Source organism: Ctenopharyngodon idella, chromosome 5, assembly GCF_019924925.1.
Source record: "Ctenopharyngodon idella isolate HZGC_01 chromosome 5, HZGC01, whole genome shotgun sequence".
NCBI classification, from domain to species: Eukaryota; Metazoa; Chordata; class Actinopteri; order Cypriniformes; family Xenocyprididae; genus Ctenopharyngodon; species Ctenopharyngodon idella.
Genome location: NC_067224.1, coordinates 10,779,423 through 10,801,526, shown reverse-complemented (window position 1 = coordinate 10,801,526; position 22,104 = coordinate 10,779,423). Strand labels below are relative to the sequence as shown.

The window sequence follows — 22,104 nt, the reverse complement described above, 5'->3', positions numbered from 1 at the left end:
AGAATGACTGACAGCCGCAGCGCAGGGAGGCATTTACGTGAACTTTAATTTAATGACTTAAATATTTATCTGTACCTCAAATTAAACTATGTAATAGCTTCAGAACACTTGGAATATAGTGCACAGAACCTTTATGGTGCTTTTTAATGTTTTTGTGCCTTTTGTGGAGCTTAACAATAACACAGAATAGTACACGCACAGTATCGGATTTGGATCGGTCCCGTCCGGCCGATACCCGATCCGGCAAAAATGGCAGTATCGGACCCGATACCCGATCTGAATATCGGATCGGTGCATCCCTAATTTAAACACCAGCTTTAGCTAGTGTGCTGCACTAACTTTGTTTTTGATTATCAGCCTTTAAAACAAGGTCTTCATAGCTTTAATTTTAATCTATGTTTTTTTTTTTTTTTAATACAATCATGAGTGTTTTCATTAACACAGCATTCCATTAAAAAACAGCATAATAGGTTTGTTTTGTATATGCAGTAATATAAACTGAAGCAAAGACAATGAAAAATATGTTTATTTATGAAACTAAATCAGTCCAAAGTGTGAAACCTCTCTTATGCCTTGTTTCCTGTGCTTCATGAACTAGGTTTTCCTCCACCTCAGATTGCTTCATCTTTGTCAGCATTCATAACCTTTGGTTTAGAAGTTCAAGAGTCCTTAGGACGGTGATATATGTCAGCTGGCTCCTCGTCTTGTAGGGAAGGGCTTGTACCCAACGTACGCAGTCCAGAGTCTTCCTCATTCTTAGAGGCATGAGTTGTGAAGCGTTCTTTAAAATCTGCAAGATAAAATCAACTATTCCATGAGCAAACATAAACAATGCTTCAATAAACAAATACCAAGATGGTTTTGTGCTTCTTTGTACCTTCTTCTGGCAAGACTCTAGTCTTCCACATGCCTTGATCAGACTCTTTTGCCTCTCTTTTTTTCTCTTCATAGTCATGGTCTTCATCTCCACCAACATAGTCTTCTTTATCTTCACGGTCATATTCATCATCCTCTTCCTCCTTTTCCAGCTTCTTAGATTCTGGTTCACTTTCCGTGATATTGGGTTGTTCAGTGGGTTCCAATGAGGGTGGAGGAGTTACACTACCCACTTGGTCTGGTGGAGACTTTAATATTTTAGGCTGCAGTTTTCAGCTATTATAAGCATTTTAACTGCCATAACCATTATAACCCAAATTACCATGTTAATACTGAAAAGGTTAAAATAAAAAAAATATATATATTTAAAAATAAATAAATAAATAAAAAAGTCCTCATTTATGAAACTTTGTCCAGAAAATCTGGAAGAGTGTTTTTGGGAAGGTCCATTTTATACACAAATTACTACAAAGGTTTCATAGACTTTAGATTTATAATGTGTATGTTAATGATTTTCAATCATTTGTAAATAGAACATGCATGCACACTTGTTTAGAATGATCAATTATGTGAATTATATGTACAGGAATGCTGTGGGATTTCCTGGAACACTTCTCAGGTTTTGCTCCTAACTAAACTAACAAAATTAGGCAATTAAATGTTAAGCCAAATAATACAGACAGTCAAGTAGTATTGGTGCTCAGAATAATAGAAATCTATAATAGATAAAAAAAAAAAAAAAAAAAAACTGACTACTTGGTGTTTTTTTTTTTTTTTTTTTTTTTTTTTTAAAATCATAACTGAAATTTTTCACAATTTTTCATTTTGTTATATATTATGGTAATGTTATCAAAATGCAAAGTCATTGGTTTGCCTAAAGAACAAAACATTCTGATGTTTTAACCATTTGCACGTGGTTGGGAGCAGATGTAAATATTTTCATACCAACTAACACTTTGAAAATAAAGATTCATGAACCCAAAAATGTACAGCAGAATGTTTTACGAACAATTTATACAAATTCATTCCGCTTGTGTTTCATGAAGGAGGACCAAATTCTAAATAACAGTTTGCGATCAATTCACATTTTTGTGTAGGCATGTCATTTCAAAGGCGGTGCAAGAAAAAAATAAATAAATAAATAAAAAATAAATAAAAAAAGTGAAATCCAACTTCACTTCCAGGCAGTGCACAAAAACAAATTTTAAAGTTTAAATTTTGACTTCTGTTTAGGGAAAAAAAAAAAAAAAAAAAAAAAGGCCTACTGTATGTCCTAGTTAGTCCTAGTTTTTGACCCAATTATGCCTTTTAGAAAGAGAGACTGTAACATGTGTTGAATACAAACCCATCTCAGCAGTGACACCATTCTTCCATAGGCTACTATGAGGCATCGGTTTCTTATCTTTACTAAGAGAAGGGAGAGGAGGAACACCCTCCTTCACTCTAGGAGGAGCCAGAAATCCCATTTTGCTTTTCTTTGGAAAGATGGCCAATGGACCCACTGTTTTCTCCTGTTCCCATCCTATTGACACAGAACCACAGTTTTCAAAATGGTTAGTGCAAATATGCTTACCTGCAGTTTTAATGTCAAGATCTCAGCTTTAAAATACACAGTTTAAATACTTTAAATGACTTACTCTTTAAGACAAATAACACCAAGACAATCACCAGACCTGGGAGTGCTTACCCACTGAACTAATTCCCTCATCCTCCTCCTGCGGGAGAATTAATTTCCTCCAAGAGGGAATAGGCTCGCTTGCTGGTAGCAAGGAAATGAAATAACTTCCAGAACCCTCTTGAATTCTGGGCTGGAAATTGTTGGGCTTTTGGGAATATGAGGTCTGATCTTGTCTGGGAGCAGGAGGTGGCCCAGATTGCTGCAGTGAGGAATGGAAGGATGGTGCATACTCTTTTGTTCCTTGGCAGCTGTAACAAGCCCAGTCACCTCCATCTGCAGCCTTCCAGCTTGTAGATTAAAGAGGGGAATGAGAGAAACTTGAGGCTGGTTCCCCAAAGAAACAATATACTAGAAAATACAGTTTACATGGCAAGAGTCTATGATTAAATGTAAAACTTTACTAGACAATAGGAAAAAAAAAAAAAAAAAAGAGAGAGAGGAAAAAAAAAAAAAGAAAAAAAAGAGAGCAAAGCTTCACACCTTCCATCAATAAAGGAGCATGCTTTATGAAAGGGATTAATTGCATCCATTACAGGGTAAGCTTGAAGATTACAAGTGATGTACATCTGCACGACAAAATGAGAGGTATGTTAATTTGAACTCAAGTGGAACTACTAAGTGACATCAACATTTAATGTGTACAACACCACCACTTTTCTTTTTCATCCAATATTATTAATCTAGGCCAGGAGAAGGGAATGTCAGTCCTGGGGCCCGTGGGTTTACCAAAGAAAACCTGCTCCCGACCAGGTTAGGTTCAGAGTAAGTTACCATGGTAACTGACTCTGAGTATAAGTTACCTTTCTTTCAGTAATGGGCTTGACTTACCCTGCTTTCTCGGGTTTGACATACCTCCCATTTTGAAACAGAAAACCCAGAGTTTCCCTCATTTCAGGGTTAACATACTCAGTTTTCATTTAACCTCCTTTCTGAAACGGGCCCCTGGAGAGTCACTGCCCTGCAGAGTTTAGCTCCAACCCTAATCCAACCCTAACCTGAACAAGCTAATCAAGGTCTTCAGGATTACTAAAGTTACAGGCAGGTTTTTTTTTTTTTTTCAGGGTTGAAGCTAAAATCTGCAGGACAGTGGCTCTCCAGGATCAACATTCCCTACCCCTGACCTAGGCATATATAACATTCCATCAACATTTTAATGTTTTGGGCCTGAGAACATGTTTTCATGGGAATACACTATATACACCTCTGGCCTCGTCTCTTGGTGGAACTTGAAGGCATCCAGCTGGAGTTGGAGTTTGTCATTTTGGATTCTGGGCAGGAAACGAGACTTTGAGCCTGTTATCGGTCCATCCATCAGACAACTGGGGGGGGGGGGGGGTGTTAAATGAACTTATCAGTGATTAACCAAAAAATATTTCCAAAGCATTTCCTTACATTCGCACTACAAGAAACCATCAACTGATATTTACTTTTTATAACCAATACCAATTATTTGAATGTTTATGTGCCCGATAACCGATATGCAGAACTGATATACATCTGTTTTGACAGTTATAACAGTATTGAACAAAATTGTTTTAACTTTTTTCTATACTTTAAATTCTGTAATTTCACTTGCATACATAAACACTTCTACATCAATAAATAAAGGGGTCTGAAAGAGTGCAAAAAAGTGGTCACTAACGTCTCTTTAAAAAAAAAAAAAAAAAACTGCTAAACAAACAGACACAAAGCATGTAAAAATTTGAATTAAAGCATAAAACATTGTAAACAGCCTGAAACACACACACACACACAAAAACATTGCTACTTTAGTGTAGCTTAGTACTCCCAGTTGCATCTTTCTATAACAACAGCAGTAGTATTAACAGGCAAAAAAAAAAAAAAAAAAAAAAAATGTATGAAGTCTAATGTTTTCAAATGGAGACAGGCGAGTCCATCAACTTTGCAGTTTTAAAAGCTTTGTGTTGTTTAATAAACTAAAGAGTGAAGAGAATGGAATACACACACATTCGTTGGAATATGCATCCTCGAAAAAAAAAAAAAAAAAAAAACTCATCTGTTATGCTATCAGAATTCTTAAAGGTGCAGTGTGTAGGTCTTAGTGGCATCTAGTGGTGAGGTTGCTAATTGCAAGCAACAGCTCAGTCCAGCACTTACTCCTCCCTTTTGAAGCACATAGAGAAGCTACAGTGGCCGACACAGGACAAAGATGTCATCGCCTGAGACAGCAGAGTAACCAGTCAAGCTAGTTTGAGGTTTCTTCTTACTTCTAACAAAGAATGGTCTCTGCATCTAATAAACCAGACGACTAACTGCTACTACTTCATGCGTATTCAACGTAGTGACGATGCAAGCTGCCTCTAAAAACATCAATGAAGAACAACAACAGTGACGAAACACGCTCTGTAGAGCAGTTTGTCCGTTTAGGGGTACTTTAGAAACATGGTGGCGCAAAATGGCGAAGGGGACCTGCGGTGTATGTAGATAGAAATGGCTCATTCTAAGGTAATAAAAACACAGCGATTTATTATGCAAGGTCTTTATACACTGCTAAAAACATAGTTATGTGTATTATATTGCATTTCTGTCAATAAATTCTCAAATATTACACACTGGACCTTTAATATTTTCATCCGTAATGCTGCTTTCACGCCATGTTGTAATTAAAGTAGTGTTGAATGACAACATGTGATATTTTTATGGTACCACTAGGGCTGTGTTTGAAATTGCCCCCATAACCTTAAATAGGGCACTATTTGAGTGGACAGCCATTTGTAGTGGTGTGCGAAACCAAGTGGACGTTATAGAGTGCACTCATTCAATGCACCGCACTAATGTGTACAACCGATGTACAATGATAGCCAATGAGAGCAAGCAAGCGTCACCTACCGGATGTTGTGTGCTTCTATAACTGAAACTTGGCAGCCACAAACATGCCAAGAAAGTATTGAGAAAGATCAACCATAGTCTTTTTTTTTATACTTTGTTTTTCACTGTAAAACAGAAAGTGCTCCACAAGAGCCAGCTAACAAGGTCGACTGTCCTCCATTTCTTTTTCTTCTTAAGTCACGTTTGATTTCATGAGTCTCCGTGAGATCTCATCTCACTGTGAAATCATTCATACAATTAACAAGTGTGTGGTCTTGCGGTGCGGCTGAATCATCTAGTGTTGTGTGCGTTCAGGGGATTATAATGCTAAAAATCAGTTGAAACTGTCATTATGTCTGTGGTCTCCCACAGTTTTAAAAACGGTTAAGATTTGAAAATCGTCTAGTGTGTCCCAGGCTAAGTTTCAAATGCTTATTAATCAAGCACAAACTATGCGAGAGTGGCAGCCCTTCCGATGCACTAATTTTCCAAATTCGTTCACTCGTTTTCATTCACTTCCTCAAGTGAACTATATTACTGGAGTAAAAATAGGGAATAGTGAATGAGGGTATAGGGGTTGATTTCGGACACAGGCTAGTTGTGTTCAACTTGAAGCAGCTCTGCGCAGACCAATCAGTGTATGACAAAGTACTGTGAGAGCAATTCGAAAGCATACGGAGCCTTCTGCTCTCTAATCGCTCTTACGGTACTTTAAAGGGTTAGATAACCCAAAAATGAAATTTCTGTCATTAAGTACTCACCCTCATGTCGTTCCAAACTCATAAGACCTTCGTTCATCTTCAGAAACACAAATTAAGATATTTTTGATGAAATCCAAGAGGTTTTTTTTTTTATCCCCCATAGAAAGCAACGTAATTACCACATTCAAGGTCCAGAAAAATAGTAAAGACATCGCTAAAATAGTCAACATGACTACAGTGTTTCAACCTTAAAATGTTATGAAGTGACAAGAATACTCTGCGCAAAAACAAAAAAAATCCAACAATTTCTTCTCTACCCTGTCATTCTCCTATGCGGTTTACGTTGAATAGACAGTGCAGCACTTCCGGGTTCTACGTCAGAATGCCGACTTTACAAAACTTCAGTGAAAACATCAAATGATCATGCTATGTGATAAAATAGCTTCTCTTTCCTGCAAACGATACCATGAAGAATGTGAATATTTAAAGTCAAAAACAAAACAGGTGAGCAGATATCCATATTAATTTTAGTATAACTGAGGGCAATCCTCCTATAATGGCAGCACCACCCCAGAATGCAAAGCAGCAAATGACGCAGCTTCACGTTCTCCATATGCTTCAAATGATTATTCATATGTAAATATGCACTATTTTAATGACAAAAACAAGACAATGATGTAGCGGTTGTGGAAAAATTTGCCACATTGACTGTCGGGAAGAGGTCTGCTGCAGAGCTTGTTTCAGTGTGGGCTCGGCAAAAGCGCGCATCGAGGGCGCATATCGACTGCAAAGCGGGTGCTTGCGAGCACCCTTCTGAAACCTAAAATGACAAATGGGACACCTTACACTCTCATGGACTTAACAGACACTAGGAAGCCATTGTAAGTCCACAAGACCGTAAGTGCATATGAAGTGTGCCATAAGAATACCAAAGAACACCAGTCACAGCAGCAATCCTTCTGTCTGTGGCCGGCCCATCTCAGGAACTTGAGTATCAAAATGATCCCCAAACTTCCCAGTGAATAAACATAAATATGTATACATAGACATGTCTGGAGCGTTCAAATGTGGCATCTGTGCGCCCGCCATCTTGGAACGGTCAGCATGTTGTCACTCACAGTAAGAATCAATAATATCACAACATTGGGCAGCTTCTGTTTGTGAAACCAACCAGATTTAAATTCCAGAAGAAATGGGATAACCTTTCACATGTGAGAATGTGTTGGGTTTTTTTTTTTTTTTTTTTTTTTAATATGAATTAACTCAGTATTACAGGTTTGTACTAGGGTACTTTTTAATGTTTTTACTTTTACTATGGTACTATGTGTTATTTGATGCCTTCGTCTTGTTGTATTGTGTTAGTTTAGCAAAATTATCTGCTTAATTCTATTGCTGATATAGATATTAATACACGCGTCTAACTATGGTTACAAACACTCAGTCAACCTGTTGTCGAAAGTTCACGCACTGGCTTTGACTGTTCCAATATGGCGGACGGCTTAAATATAGAGGGTATGCATTGACGTCACTTTCCCACCGGAACACGCCGCCTCAGCCGGACTGAGTGGCAAAAGAGCCTGCTGCATGACTGTATTTAATAGGGGAAACTGCAAAAACGGAAGTAAAATGAGTAAAACAAACGATAAAACTAAAGGTTGGACTCAATAGTGTTCCATCCTATTACAACTTAAAGATCCAGTAATCCATGGATATTGACATGCAGCCAGGAATCGTGTTTCCAGACTTATGTGTGCCTGATTTCCACGCCGGGGAAATACATAAAGCAAATTTGTGAATTTAAATAAATACTTTATATAAATACGATACAGGTAGGTCTAAATCCAGGTGATCACTTATATCAGTGCTATACATTGAAATAACTGGCAGTTATTCTGTAGAACGTGGGGGCTGACCGGAATAAACTATTAAACTTTTACGAAGCTAATTGCTAGCGGAAAATACGAGCACTCGTGTCCCATACCAGGGTGTCCGCGGGGTCTTAAAAAGTATTAAAAGTTGATAAATCAATTTAGAGAAAATTAAGGCCCTTAAAAAGTATTAAAAAGTCTTAAAAGCCATTTCCAAGGTATTACATTTTGTATAATCTTCATTATGTATATTTGTCCAAAGAGGTTGTATGCTAAAGTTTACCTGAATTTAATCATTGCGTAGGCGAATAGTGTGATTCTGTGTAGTTTATTTATAGAATCCCGCTAGATTTGATGTCATCTGTTACCGCGCTCACTGACTGACTGATAGCACAGGTCCGTTCACGCTCGGTTGTTAAGCAACATCGTTGACTAATGGGAAAATAGAAGTTTTCGTGCAAATGGTTGGAGGATAAGGAGTTGGAACTAGGGGTGTAACGGTTCTCAGTAAAAAAAAAATCCAACCGTGCCGTTCTCCACACACGTTTCGGCACACACTTGCACCTCGGTTCATCTCATATCTGACAACGCATACGCATCTATAATATGGTTTGTTGAAAATAAATAAAACCGACAGAGTTAGGCTAATGTATGTTTCTGTCGATGGATACGCATTCTGGCTTCCCCTAAACTTTGTTCAATGCGAGTGCTGTATGCTCTATATGAGCAGTCATTTACGCCGTCATCATCCGAGTGTTGATAGCGCGCGAGCACAGGTGAGACCTGAACAGAACACATTGCTGTCTGCCTTTAAACTAAACTCATTTAAGCCTGGCTAATTTAAACATTCGAGCGCAAGGCGTGAAAGAGAACTTACACGCGCGCTGTGAGAAGATTTGTGCACTCATCCGAAGCGCGCGCGTGTACAGTGTGCAAACATTGAGTTCTCTTTCAAGTCTTGCGCTCGAATGGATAAATTCACACAAAAATTGTCAACATGCCCGTCTTGGCGAGTATCCTAGCAAACACAGTCGGTTATTAAGCGAACTTATACGCTCGAGAAAGAACGCATGTGTTCAGTGTCAGTGTACTGATCCATGCATTATGTCTTAAAGAGACAGCAGCCCTTGCATTCCTGTTTGTGTTTTTAATGTTAAACAAACAACAAAAGGCAAGGAAATCACTCACTGCTCTTGATGAAATAGCTTTTGTAACTTAATAATAATGATTAATCTTGTGAACATTATGCAGTGTTTTAATAGCTAACGTTACTTCATTCAGTTTCTGTATACCTGAAAACTACTGATACCAGAAAAACCTGAAACCTTTGTATCTTTGCTCTATTATATTTATTTGTGCTGTTGCTTGCAGTTTGATTTTTATTTTCTTTATTTTTATTTGACCATAGTCCTTTTTTTCCCTGAACATAGCACATACCGAACCGTACCGTAACAGTGACCCTAAAACCGCGATAAAAACTGAACCGTTGCACCATGGGACCATTGGAACCATGGGTGAGGGCCGTCTCTGGGAATAACCGTGAGGCGTACTGCTCTGTGTGTTGGAAGGCAATTAGCATAGCCTCGATGAGGATCAACAATGTCCAGTCCCACATGCTAAGTGCTAGCCACAAAGCCGCTATGGGACGCAAAATGCAGGTCTCTATCGTGCAAATGCTCGGAGAGCTTTATTTTCCCTCTTCAGTAAGTTTTGTCAATTGTTTTGTTTATTGGTCTAATTCTTGTTTCTGGTTTCTCTTTCTAATAAACCTTGCATTGGGTTAGTCACTCAATTAATTCTCTTGTACTTTGTTCCCACCCTTCTGAATTATGTTGCATTGATAAGGAGTTATCACAAACTAAGACTGTTTAGTTGTGCTATCTTACAATCAATATATAGTAAATTTAAGTTAAAGTGTCGCTGATGTAACCGGTTAAACTTGAAGTGGCGATGAGGTCTTAATGTATGGAAAAAGTCTTTAAAAAGGTCTTAAAAGGTATTAAATTTAACTCCATGATTCCTGTATATACCCTGCATACACCGCACGAACATTATGTCTCAGAGTAGGAGCACAGGCAAAACAGACCAGCAGAAAATAGTACCGTCTTCTTTCTCCTTTTATTCTTAACACTGAAAAGAACTACACAGATAAGGCCATATAGCCAAGTCCCGAAATTCAACATATTGGAAAAATAACTGCAAATCCAGTCCAGTTGTTTCTGTGAATTGCAGTGATCCATTATTTGCTTCTCTTTTCTTTGGCTTTCGACAATCTGTAAAAAATATACCTCAGATTTCTTGTCAGATCTATTTTTACAGTCAATCGCAAAGCTCTTTCCCGTTTTGAAAGTTTTTTTTGTATGTTTTTCGCGGCATTCACGCTGAAAACCAATGCTGTTGTTGCCACACTTTTTGCCACTCAGTGGGCATAACTGCAGTCACGCTGGCCGATTGTGATGTCACGTGCATACCCTCTATAGTGGCCCATAGAAACAACGGCTAATGAGGCATGTATGTATATATATCTGTGGTAAAAACTACCTGAGAGGTTGTTCATGGTCATTTTTTTTAACTAGGAAACTCGATAATTCCGATAGCACGTGAAGGCAACATAGCCTAATGAGCACAGACAACAGAAAGAGAATTTCAGCGATTTTTTTACTCAACATGCACTCATTCATGGCTGTTTTATTTAAAATGCAAAATTATGTCTTTTTGGTACATGACTTTGTACAAGTTTGTCTATATTTTTAGCACCAAGTTTAAACATATCAAGCTATAACATCTAATTTATGTATTTATGGTTATGTTGAAGTTTACTAATTTACAGAGTTAAATTATTTTACCTTCGAACACCGTTGTTGACTCATCTCCCCTCAGACAAGAGTGCATTAACTGCGGTCTTGCGCCCACAAGATGGCGCCATTTATCAGTACAAGAAACCCCAACTACTTCAGTAGCTCCTCACTGCAGAACTCGAGATCCAAGATCCAGATCCAGGGGGTGGAGTGGAGATAGGAAGGTTTAGGGATCAGGGGGTGGAGATGGGTTGGTTTAGGGATATGTAAAGTGGGAGGAGTTGGATCTGGATCCATAGTTAGACGCGTGTCTGGATCTTGTGTTCTGCAGTAAGGACCATCTCAACTACACTACAATTGAGTGAGTGGTGCTTGCCTGCAGAAAACTCTGATGCTACGGTGGTTGCCAGGGCATTTCTATGCAGTTACTAATTTGTTCTAAATGAAATAAATTGAAGACAAAAACAAACCCTGATGAATGTACCCACCCATGATTTTCAATAAACGTGTATCTGGGGACAGAGTTCATATCTGGAGTCACCGTGGCAACACAGCTCTCAAAATATATGCGGAGGCTAACGTGATGACCCAGATGAACTGAGGCTTCCATGTTTATGATGTCACCCAAGAAGTACACAGCAGAGGCCCGTTCAGAGCGCCAATCACCTGCACCAGAAATAATGCAAACCAAGTGTGACCATTCTACAACTTTTTACTTAAAGCTGCTGTCCATAACTTTTGTGTTCAAAATGTACAAAAATTATATAATGAGCGAGTACATCATGAATTCATTTTCCAAACCGTGTTGTGTGTCTTATCCTGAATCACTACAGTACACCTATAATAAGCATTTATATTCTGACTATCTTAGACTGGTTCGGGTTGTACCGCTGCAGAGTAGCACAGTATCTGTGTGACTTGTCATAGACAAACAGAAGTAGCTCCGGCTACAATGTTCTTCTGCAAGACGCATGCAGTTCCATTTATTAACCGCTAGAGCGCAAAAAGTTATGGACTGCAGCTTTAACGCATCCAGATAAAAGATATTTAAGGAAATGACAAATAGGTTAACTGCATATTGTGGCTTTTAGTCCATGTCTGTAAGCCATGAAGCCATCTACATACTAGCATACTCATAAGAGTTGACAAAAATCTTTAGCAAATGTTGGCATTTCTCTCTTTCAGGAAAAAAAAAAAAAGACAATACTGATGACTAATCCAGAACTACAGGTTTCCAATAAAAATGTCCCTCCATCTAAAACCACCCTCAGCCAAACACATAGCAAATCATGTTTCAGGGCTATGATGTAACTACAACCTATTGGCTATTTTTTATTAAATGGACAATTTTATGGTCAACAACACCATGAAGGAAACTAACCCTAACCCTTGTCAAGTGAATTCATGGGTTTTTAAGGAGACACCCCTGCACATACTTGTCATTAGCTTTAGTGAAAACTGCAAGTCCTCCACTGCAGATTGCGTTGAACCGTAAGGAATCCACGTTGGTTTGATGGGGTTACTGGTAACGTCAAATCTCCTGAGAGACAGAGGGCACAACATAAATGCCCTATCTCTACCAGAACCTCTCAAAAGAATTGGGACAAAGCAACAGTCAGTGTTTCTCATAACCAGTGGAATTTCCATATCATTACTACTGATAATCATTAGGGGATAACATGGTTAGTTATACTTACCTGCTGTAATAACATTCAATAGGAACCACTGCCTGCTCAAGGCGAACCACTCCGTCTGGAGAGGGTAGCGGAGTGAAGATAAGGAGGTTGGTGTATATAAGAGAGTCATCTGTAATCTGAACAAAATAAAAGCTTATTTGATTACAATTATTAAAATTATTTATCATGCATTTAATTGGTTGTCAAGAACTAACTTGACTTTTTTTTTTTTTTTTTTTAAGCTTTGGTCTGATGTGAAATGAAATGCTGCATACAAGCCGCTTTGTTATTGTCATAATGCAACAGTCGTTAGACGTAGAAAACTCTATATGGCAAAACAAGGCAAGAAAAGACATTATTACAATTAAATATGCAATAAACATATGAAAGAAGGCCAATCACAATTAAGTATGCAAAAACCATGAAATCATTCTGACTTGGGTCAGAAACATCAGCTTAGGGAAAGTGTGTAATGAGGTTACACTGTAGCAACAAAAGTGCACATCTTAAAACCTACATGACACTCATTCACAAGAAGAGTTTACATGTTTAACTACATTTTTTTTTTTTTTTTTTTTTTTTGAAGTAGGAGGTATGTGTGAAAAACGTTAATTTGCTTGGATTTAAAACCACCAGTCTAAAGACCCATAGGAAATCCCCATGTCTTGAAAATCTGGTACTTCAGTATGTATATAGAGTGCTGATGCATTTTATGCCATAGAATAAAACTTGAAAATATTTTGAGCTTGTGTTAACCACAGATCTTATTTCAGGCACTTAACCACATGCATTTAAAAGCTCAAGATACTTTCACATTTTATTCTACAATATAAAATACATCAGTATTACCCCACTCAGGAGTTTTTAAGCTGTTATGTGTCTTGAAAAATGCAGTCACTGACAAGTAGCTAAATGGAACTACAGAGGTTATAGGGGACATTAAACATCACGCCGAACAGGTAAACTCAGTCCGCTTTTACAGCCTTGTTATGCATATAATTGTGCTCTTATAAACTATTCTAACAAACTTTCTGGAAAAATGTTTTTAGATAAAAACTGAGAGAGTTGTCGGAAGCTTAGTGGTGGTGACGAAGTCGTGGGACTGTGGTGTTGTTCATTTAAAGCCTACCTTTAGCGTTTTACTTCTGGCGACTGCATTTAGGCTTCAAAACACACCTTAACCAGCTAATCAAAGTCTAATTAGGCATAATAGAACCTTCCAGGCAGGTGTGTTGAGGCAAGTTGGTGCTAAACTCTGCAGGACAGTGGCTCTCCAGGACAAAGTTTGGAGACCCCTGTACTAAAGCATAAAAATATTACATTAGCTGAGATCTATAAAACATGCTAAGTTCAAATACTTGTTTCTCCAAAAAACAATGAGCCAGTTATTCTACTTTGAAGTGTGCATTAAGTGTTGCAATGTCTTTTTTTGTGGTCCCGCCCACTGCCAATTTACCCAATAGCATTTCAACACCCCGGGACGCCAGTTGGCAGAAAACAAAGCATATTACAGCTATGAATCTGATCTGATACATATGAATACATATGAATCTGATTCATATTATATATATATATATATATATTTATATTTTTTTTTTTTTTTTTTTTTTTTTTTTTTTTTTTTTTTTTTTTTTTTTTTTTTTTTACACAAACATTTAAGTATTTTGAGAGCATAGAAAGAATGACTCAATTACATCATTTGCAGTGCTTTATGGGAGTGGGCGGAGCTAACAAGATCTTTTGGCACGTGTTGATTTTTTCGACTCTGATAGGTGTAATTTTCTGTACAGCATCATGGGTAATGAAGTTTTTCACCAGGAATTCTACTGTTAAACATGATTATAAGCTGAAATAATGTGGGCTGACGTCTTCAGCAAAGCAAATAGCATGGATAACAACCTTGTAGCCTACAGTAGGTAAAAAAAAAAAAAAAACAGCGCACAGTGCAGATACGTTAGCTAGACACTTGCGTTCCCTCTAGACGGAGTGTTAGCTACTCAGTTGCTTACTCTCACGACAAATAGCAACACAGCTAAAAAGTATTTCCAATATGTTGGACCTTTTATTGAAAGTAGCCTACATTTACGAGGTAAATGTTACCAGTTGAGCCATGCCTTCACAAGCACCCGTGAGAGCTGTGTTTGTGATGATTGAGTTGAGGGAGGCACGCCGCTTGAAAAGTGTTCACCATTTAAAGGTGAAGTATGTAGTTTGTGACACTAGTGACACCTAGCGGAATTACAAAGATACAGCATATATGCTGTATTTTTATAATTCTGCTAGGTGTCAATAGTGTCACAGAAACTACATATTTCACCTTTAAATGGTACGGCGCATCGCTTAGGAACACGAGAGTCAAAGACAAATAAGAAACAATGGCTTATGTCAAATTAAATGTATGACAGAAGTATTTTTTAAATTAAGAATTAAAAAGTAGTATATTATAATATAGATTAGTAGCCTATTATAAATAAAGTATAAGCAAAATATTATAAGAATAAAAATAAGCATTCTTTAAATAAAAATGAGTTGAAATAATGCAAATTGATGACTTTAACAAATGCATAGACTATCAATTAACAACCTCGGATAGTTACAGTAGGTCTACTTACAGTAGGTCTGTCTTCAACAGTTAGTGTTTTAGTAAAATAGATTTCCCGATGTAAAAAATGAAATAATATAAAATAGTTTGTCGTCTTTTTTTCTCTCTCTCTCTCCATTTGATTTAGTCTAGTTAGTTTTGTATCAAATACAGTGTGATTTTCAGTGATCGAGATCTGCCAGCAACAGCACAATCTTCCACTTGGGCGAGCAACTCGCGGACCGCTTTCCCTGCACATAAAATCCCCCATATGCCAGCAAAACAAAAGTTGCGTCCCAAATGACGCACTATGTACTCATCCACTATGTATGTACTCATCCACTATGTATGTACTCATCCACTATGTATGTACTCATCCACTATGTATGTACTCATCCACGTAGTGCGAGAATTGTATAAGGTTATTTTGTCATTTAACAATGGAGTCCAATACCCCCTCCGCTACGTAATTAAAGCTGCGACAGTTGAGTGCGTGAAGTCGTTTTTTCCGTTAATTTAGTGCATCATCCGGGTACTTAAAGTGCACTTTTTCTTTTTGGAATTTTCTGTGTCAACGCACTACTCGTACTATTTGTACTTAAAAACGTCATAGAATAGTGCATAAGTACACGAATTGGGACGCACCTAAACTGAAAATAAGGGACAATGATAACGACACGAAACAGAGCGTATGCACCCAAGCTGTTGTGGTTCTGCTTGCTTACCCGAAACACTCCGGCAGATTTGAAGAAAATTACCTTCATTTGGCAAATAAATAAATGACGGACAGTTACATACGCATTACCAAAATTATCATGTAAACTTTATGGTAGTCCTCAAACAAGGGAATTTATAATACTTTAGGCTAACTAGCGAGTCCATGAATGGCTTGGGAATGCAGAGCATTCGCAGCTTATATGGACCGCGCGCCGGTTGTAATTTACAACTTGCTTATTTTCGAGAAAAACATGATTTGCCTTTAAGCGAGTAAGATGTGCTTTCTGACGCATAATCTGTTTTTTAGTTCTCAAGAACAATTTTATAGAAAGACGTGTTATCTCGACAAAGTTAGATTTTAAGTAGACAAGATCAGATGTATGTACACAACGGATGCTTTCCAGATGAGCCGCTCTTTAAGATTGACCCAAAATGAAAATCTACAAAAATGCTTGAATTGCTCATACCCAGTGTTGAGTACCACAGTCAGTGAGCTCAGTTGTTATGATGTACTCGTTATTGGAGAACGCGGTCACTTTACACGAAGGAATGAACTGACTGTCGGCACCAAGCCGCAGCTCTGAAGCATCCACAGGTAAACCAACGTCAAAGAGGTCAACCTTAATCGCGATCTCCATGTAATTCTCATGGCAAATCACAGCTACAGTTTTGACACGCGTGATTTGTCTGCCGGGCGAATCTTTCACTTGATTCGAGAGCTGCTCGATTGGGAAAGGTTCCTTCATTTGCGAACGACCGGATGGATAGAGTAGCGGAGGGTCAGAGCTCAGTTGAAAGGCCCTCACATCACTAAACTCTGTAGTCAAAATCAGGATTAAGAGATAAAAGATTAAACTTTCTGTCATCGTCCTCAATTAAATTAGAAAACCAAATCTGCAAAGCTGTACCCCGCATCACCTAGCAAGCATCCGGCCTACTTCCGCTTCTTTAAACTAATAATTAACCAATTTTTGTATGAGTTTCATAAAAATCACGAGTTAATTAGGCGTTGCACTGCTGAAAGTCGATCAATTATTAAAGTGACGAGAACTCAACCCCTCCCACAACAGTCTAGAGAAAAGTCACGTTGAAAAATATGCCAGCTGAGCTGAATTTTCTTTCAATTTTCATTATGTTTTACATCCTTCTTTTCATTTCGTCTCTCTCTTTCCAATTATGTTGTTGTTGTTGATTTGTTACCTCTTTGTGATTTTGACCAGTAATAATTTAGAAACACAACTATAATGATCTTGTTTTAGAAATATCTTTTCACATTCTTCACTTTATTTTTGCAGGAACAAATATTTCAACGAGTGAATAATATTATCAATAATTTATTATAAAATCGAATATTTTTACACTGAAGGAAGATGGCTTTTGATTATTGTAGGCATGAGTAGTTGCAAAACCCGTTTGTTGATAGCAGTAATCTTCGGCAGACTGGCTAGCAGATGAACGAAGCAATCGATATCATGAAAGATGCATAAGAATTAAACCTATACACGTTGGGTTTTTTTGCATTAAATATTAACTGTAGTTGTTAGTAAATCGTTTGTTAGATTCTTTATAATCCTTATTAAATGGCATGACGCTAAAATGTGTTTTTTTGTCAATTTGTTTATATGGGATTACGTTTCGATCTTTCGTTCGCACTCTCAGGACCTTCCAGCAAATTCAAAATGGCGGATTTTCGGAAAAATGGTTCGGAGCTAAACAGGATATACCGAGTATAAATATAAAAACAAATACAGTGGATAAATAAACAAGTAGCTGCACAGCCACAAAGTGAGCAGTTATTAATAAAGGATTTGCTTTTTTAAAAATAGTTTTAATCGTTTTAACATTGCGGCATCATCTTTTTAAAGGTAAGAACGACATGCAGTTCAGTTCTGCTTTTTGTGCAATTTTATTGCAGGAAAACGTCTATGTTTACCCCTAGTTGTATATAAATAATGGGCTTAATGAGTCTTAAGACACTTGAATATGTGCATAAACAACTTTTTTACAGCTTAGTATATCAGTATTTGAGTACTTGATCCCGCATTAAGTTTTCTTAAAAATGTGTTTGAAAACTCATTACCTCGATTCAGATGAATAAACTTTTCTGATTGTTAGGGAATATTTTCTGGAGCCAAATTAAATTTGACAGACCTTTTATTAGATTTAAACATTGGAAGAAGTGTTGATGCTGCTTGATGCATTACGGAGAAGGAGTGTTCTGGATTCCTGTAAAACCAGTAACTAAATTAACAAACCAATAAGTAGACGCGTGGTTCTCAGTAGGTCTCTTATGATTCCCAATAGGATACAATGCTCCTTATTCTAGAAATAAACTTGTTTTATATTTTCGAATGTTTTTTTGTAAATCTTATGTATGCATAATTTCCTATCATTAAATTGGATCATTTGTAATATATTTTCTTTATATCAACCACAGTTACACTCAACTGTGGAAATCTGTTTAGGCATCAGACATTAAAATTCCATATCAGTAGACTACAACTAACTTACTTGCAACTTGAGTCCAGTGTCTATATATAACCTTTGTGAACAAATGTACAAATCATCTTGCCATTAACCTGTGGCCAAGTAATACACAATGAAAACATAGCACTCATTATATCAACTGTTGTAAATATGTGAATTCACATTGTAATGGAAAATTTATAAAATATTATCTACATACACACACACATATACATATATATATATATATATATATATATATATATATATGTAGATAATATTTTAATATATAGATTTTTTTCTTTAGAAATGAACTTTTTTAAAATGAAATATTATTTAAAAAGTATTTGGACTAGGGTTTTTAAGTTATGATAATAAAGTAATAATAAAAAAAGATGCAACTATTTATAACTCCATGGCAACTATACATTCATAAACACAAATTTGCTGGAAACGATGGCATTAATGCAAAGGCTATGAGAAGTTATTTTTGAAATTTAAACAAAACCTCAGCAGACCATTCTTAAAGTTATCTATTTCTCTTGCCAGTGGAAATGAATTGAAAGAGTGTTATTTACTGATCACAGTTACTTGAAATTTGAATATATCTGATTTATAAATGTAGTTGTTTTCCTGCTATAAAGTGAGACATGGCAGAGGAACGCAGACAGAAGCTGTGTTCAGTGATCCTCCCTACTGAATCCATGAAGGCGATGGCGGAGTCAGTGGGTGTGGGCTCACTGCAGGAAGACAGCTGTCTGGCCCTCAGCGAAGAGGTTAGCTACAGGATTAAAGAGATTGCACAGGTATTTACAATTGCAATTAAATTTTTTTTAATATTACAGTGAAAGCTTAATATACAAAGACAGTTTCATTTTCATTAAGGTTTTAAGAATAAATGTTGTGCACATTACATGGACATATTTAAAATGTATATTACCTGTTTGTATGTAGCTTTTATAAATGTACCCTAGAAAAAAAAAAACATTTTTTTCTAGGTGTGTTTCTCTGGTGTGCATCTTGAGACAAAACAATGGCTCTGATATATTTTAAAATATTAAAATAAGTTACTTTCAGTTAAAAAAAGCATCCTAGGTGTATATGACTATCTTCTTTCAGACGAACACAATGGTTGTGAATGGCAATTTTGAAGACAAAAAAAAAATGAATCCATTCGACTCCAGGGGGTTAACAAAGGCCTTCTGAAGCGAATCGATGCGTTTGTGTAAGACAAAATATCCTTATTTAAATTTTCTAAAGTAAAATAATGAGCTTCCGGCGCGACAGCCATACGCATACGTATGTCCAAAAAGCGTTAACTTCCGTGACGTAGTACACAATGACATGACATACTACGTGTTAGCGCATAGTACGTCATGGTGCAGTGTAGAACGTCATGGCATTGTGTAGTACTGGCATTGTGGCTGTTGTGCTCGTTATTTTACTTTATAAAGTTTTAAATAAGGATATTTGTCTTATACAAATGCATCCATTCGCTTCAGAAGGCCTTTATTAAGCCCCTGGAGTCATATGGATTCATTTTTTTTATGGATGGGTGCATTTTTTTTTTTTTTTTTTGTCTTCAAAAATTGGGCTGCCATTCACAACCATTATAAACCTTGGAGGACTAAGGATATTTTTATTTTTAAATATATCTCCGATTGTGTTCATCTGAAAGAAGATTGTCATATTTACTTGAGGCTTGAGGGTGAGTAAATCATGGAATCATTTTCATTTTTGGGTGATCTATCCCTTTAATGTTATTTGTGTATTTTACTTTTTATTTTATTAATCTAACTTCTTAGCAGACACGAATGCGCTGTGCTCATTTCATTCATAGAGTTTTCACTCTTTTGTGAATTATATCATCTATTATATTGTCTCTCAAGGTTTAAAACATTTAAATATGCATATCAAATAGTAGAAAATGTTTATGATGCAGTATTTTATTGATAGTAGCCTACTCTTGACAAAGCTCAGATTTCTGAGAGACACAAACAGCATGCAGCATGGCTATTTGATTTGCGCTGTGCTCAGTTTACACTTAACACACATTATTGCATAGTAATTTTAGAGATTTATGTAGCCTCTAATTTTGTGCTGCCCCCCGGCTCACCTGTTATCCATCAAACACAAGGAGTATGACTGACGAATATATTTCCTATTCGGTAGAATTTGTTGCAGTGCAGCTTTCCCTGCATCATTTGGCACTGTAACAAGTTTTCCCTGTCTTATCGCACTCATAGTTAAGGTTTGAGTGCTGTATGCTGTGTTGTGACCAAAACAGTGCGAGAGACAGGGAGCACATGCGCAAAACAGTTCTATTAATATATAAATGTGCTCCCGCTCTCGTGCGCACTTTCGGCCACAACACAGCAGACGGCACTCAAACCTTCACTACATAGGCTATATACTCCAATCAGGCATAATATTATGACCACTGACAGGTGAAGTGAATAACACTGATTCTCTTCATCATGGCACCTCTTAGTGGGTGGGATATATTAGGCAGCAAGTGAACATTTGTCCACATCAAGTTGATGTGTTAGAAGCAGGAAAAATGGGCAAGCGTAAGGATTTGAGCGAGATTGACAAGGGCCAAATTGTGATGGCTAGATGACTGCGTCAGCGCATGTCCAAAACTGCAGCTCCTGTGGGGTGTTCCCAGTCAAAAGTGGTCCAAGGAAGGAACAGGTGAACCGGCGACAGGGTCATGGGTGGCCAAGGCTCATTGATGCACATGGGGAGCGAAGGCTGGCCCATGTGGTCTGATCCAACAGATGACCTACTGTAGTTCAGATTGCTCAAGAAGTTAATGCTGGTTCTGATAGAAAGGTGTCAGAATACACAGTGCATCTCAGTTTGTTGCATATGTGACTGCATAGCCGCAGACCAGTCAGGGTGCCCATGCTGACCCCTGTCCATCGCCAAAAGCGCCAATCACATTTTCTTTTGCATCACGTGGATGGCCGGGTGCGTGTGCGTCGCTTACCTGGGGAACACATGGTACCAGAATGCACTATGGGAAGAAGGCAAGCTGGCCCGGCGGAGGCAGTGTGATGCTTTGGGCAATGTTCTGCTGGGAAACCGTGGATCCTGCCATCCATGTGGATGTTACTTTGACACCACCTACCTAAGCATTGTTGCAGACCATGTACACCTTTTCATGGAAACAGTATTCCCTGGTGGCTGTGGCCTCTTTCAGCAGGATAATGTGCCCTGCCACAAAGCAAAAATGGTTCAGGAATGGTTTGAGGTGCACAACAACGAGTTTGAGGTTTTGACTTGGCCTCCAAATTCCCCAGATCTCGATTCAATCAAGCATCTGTAGGATGTGCTGAACAAACAAGTCTGATCCATGGAGGCCTCACCTCGCAATTTACAGGACTTAAATGATCTGCTGCTAACATTTTGGTGCCAGATACCACAGCACACCTTCAGGGGTTTAGTGAAGTCCATACCTCGACGGGTCAGGGCTGTTTTGGCAGCAAAAGGGGGACCAACACAATGTTAAGAAGGTAGTCATAATGTTATGCCTGATCGGTCGGGTAGCAGACCTTTAATGTCATATCCTGATAGCAATTGATAATAGAAGTGGTCCAGTAATTGCATTCGGTCCGAATGCATTGATACAATGTCCCACCTGCCTGTCGTCATTTGTATTTTCATACCTCTGCGCACCCTGCTCGCGGAGACATCACACATCATCAGCGAGTTCCGTAGGCTAAGGCTATGCAGAGTTGTAAACAGACAGTCACTGAGCGCTACAAACAAAAAGCAGCTGCCTTTTACAGTTCCTCCTGAACCAAAACAAAAAGTTTATGCTGCATTCATGCAATGTCTTAACCGTAATTACGAGATGACAACCCATGATGTTCTACCCAGAGCTGTTTACGTCCTCAGATTAAGATTTG

At 37.7% G+C, this 22,104-nt stretch overlaps 2 protein-coding genes across 8 annotated transcripts in view; one reads left to right on the top strand and one right to left on the bottom strand.

Annotated features, from left to right (window-relative positions):
- Window positions 1–508: 508 nt before the first annotated feature.
- Window positions 509–16,741, bottom strand: LOC127512665 (zona pellucida sperm-binding protein 3-like). 3 transcript variants are annotated; one of them, XM_051893806.1, is made up of 11 exons: window positions 16,633–16,741; window positions 16,192–16,541; window positions 12,448–12,563; window positions 12,187–12,290; window positions 11,239–11,416; window positions 3,756–3,873; window positions 3,035–3,120; window positions 2,564–2,841; window positions 2,222–2,398; window positions 878–1,114; window positions 509–790 (listed from the first exon to the last, which is right to left on the bottom strand). In XM_051893806.1, exons 1-11 carry the CDS (start codon window positions 16,637–16,639, stop codon window positions 660–662), a joined length of 1,782 nt encoding a protein of 593 aa, XP_051749766.1. In that variant the 5' UTR covers window positions 16,640–16,741; the 3' UTR covers window positions 509–659. The 3 variants fall into 3 exon arrangements, with proteins under 3 accessions (XP_051749766.1, XP_051749767.1, XP_051749765.1); XM_051893807.1 differs by having other exon boundaries at window positions 16,643–16,707; XM_051893805.1 differs by having other exon boundaries at window positions 16,192–16,719.
- Window positions 16,227–22,104, top strand: part of taf6 (TAF6 RNA polymerase II, TATA box binding protein (TBP)-associated factor) — a 75,999-nt gene continuing 70,121 nt past the window's right edge. Inside the window, exons 1-2 of one of the 5 annotated variants that reach the window (XM_051893802.1) lie at window positions 16,227–16,319; window positions 18,835–18,996. In XM_051893802.1, coding sequence (XP_051749762.1) covers window positions 18,841–18,996 — 156 coding nt within the window. In that variant the 5' untranslated portion in view covers window positions 16,227–16,319; window positions 18,835–18,840. Of the gene's footprint in view, window positions 16,320–17,018; window positions 17,590–18,815; window positions 18,997–22,104 lie in introns of those variants that run through there. The other 4 variants (XM_051893804.1, XM_051893803.1, XM_051893801.1 and 1 more) reach the window with 4 other exon arrangements.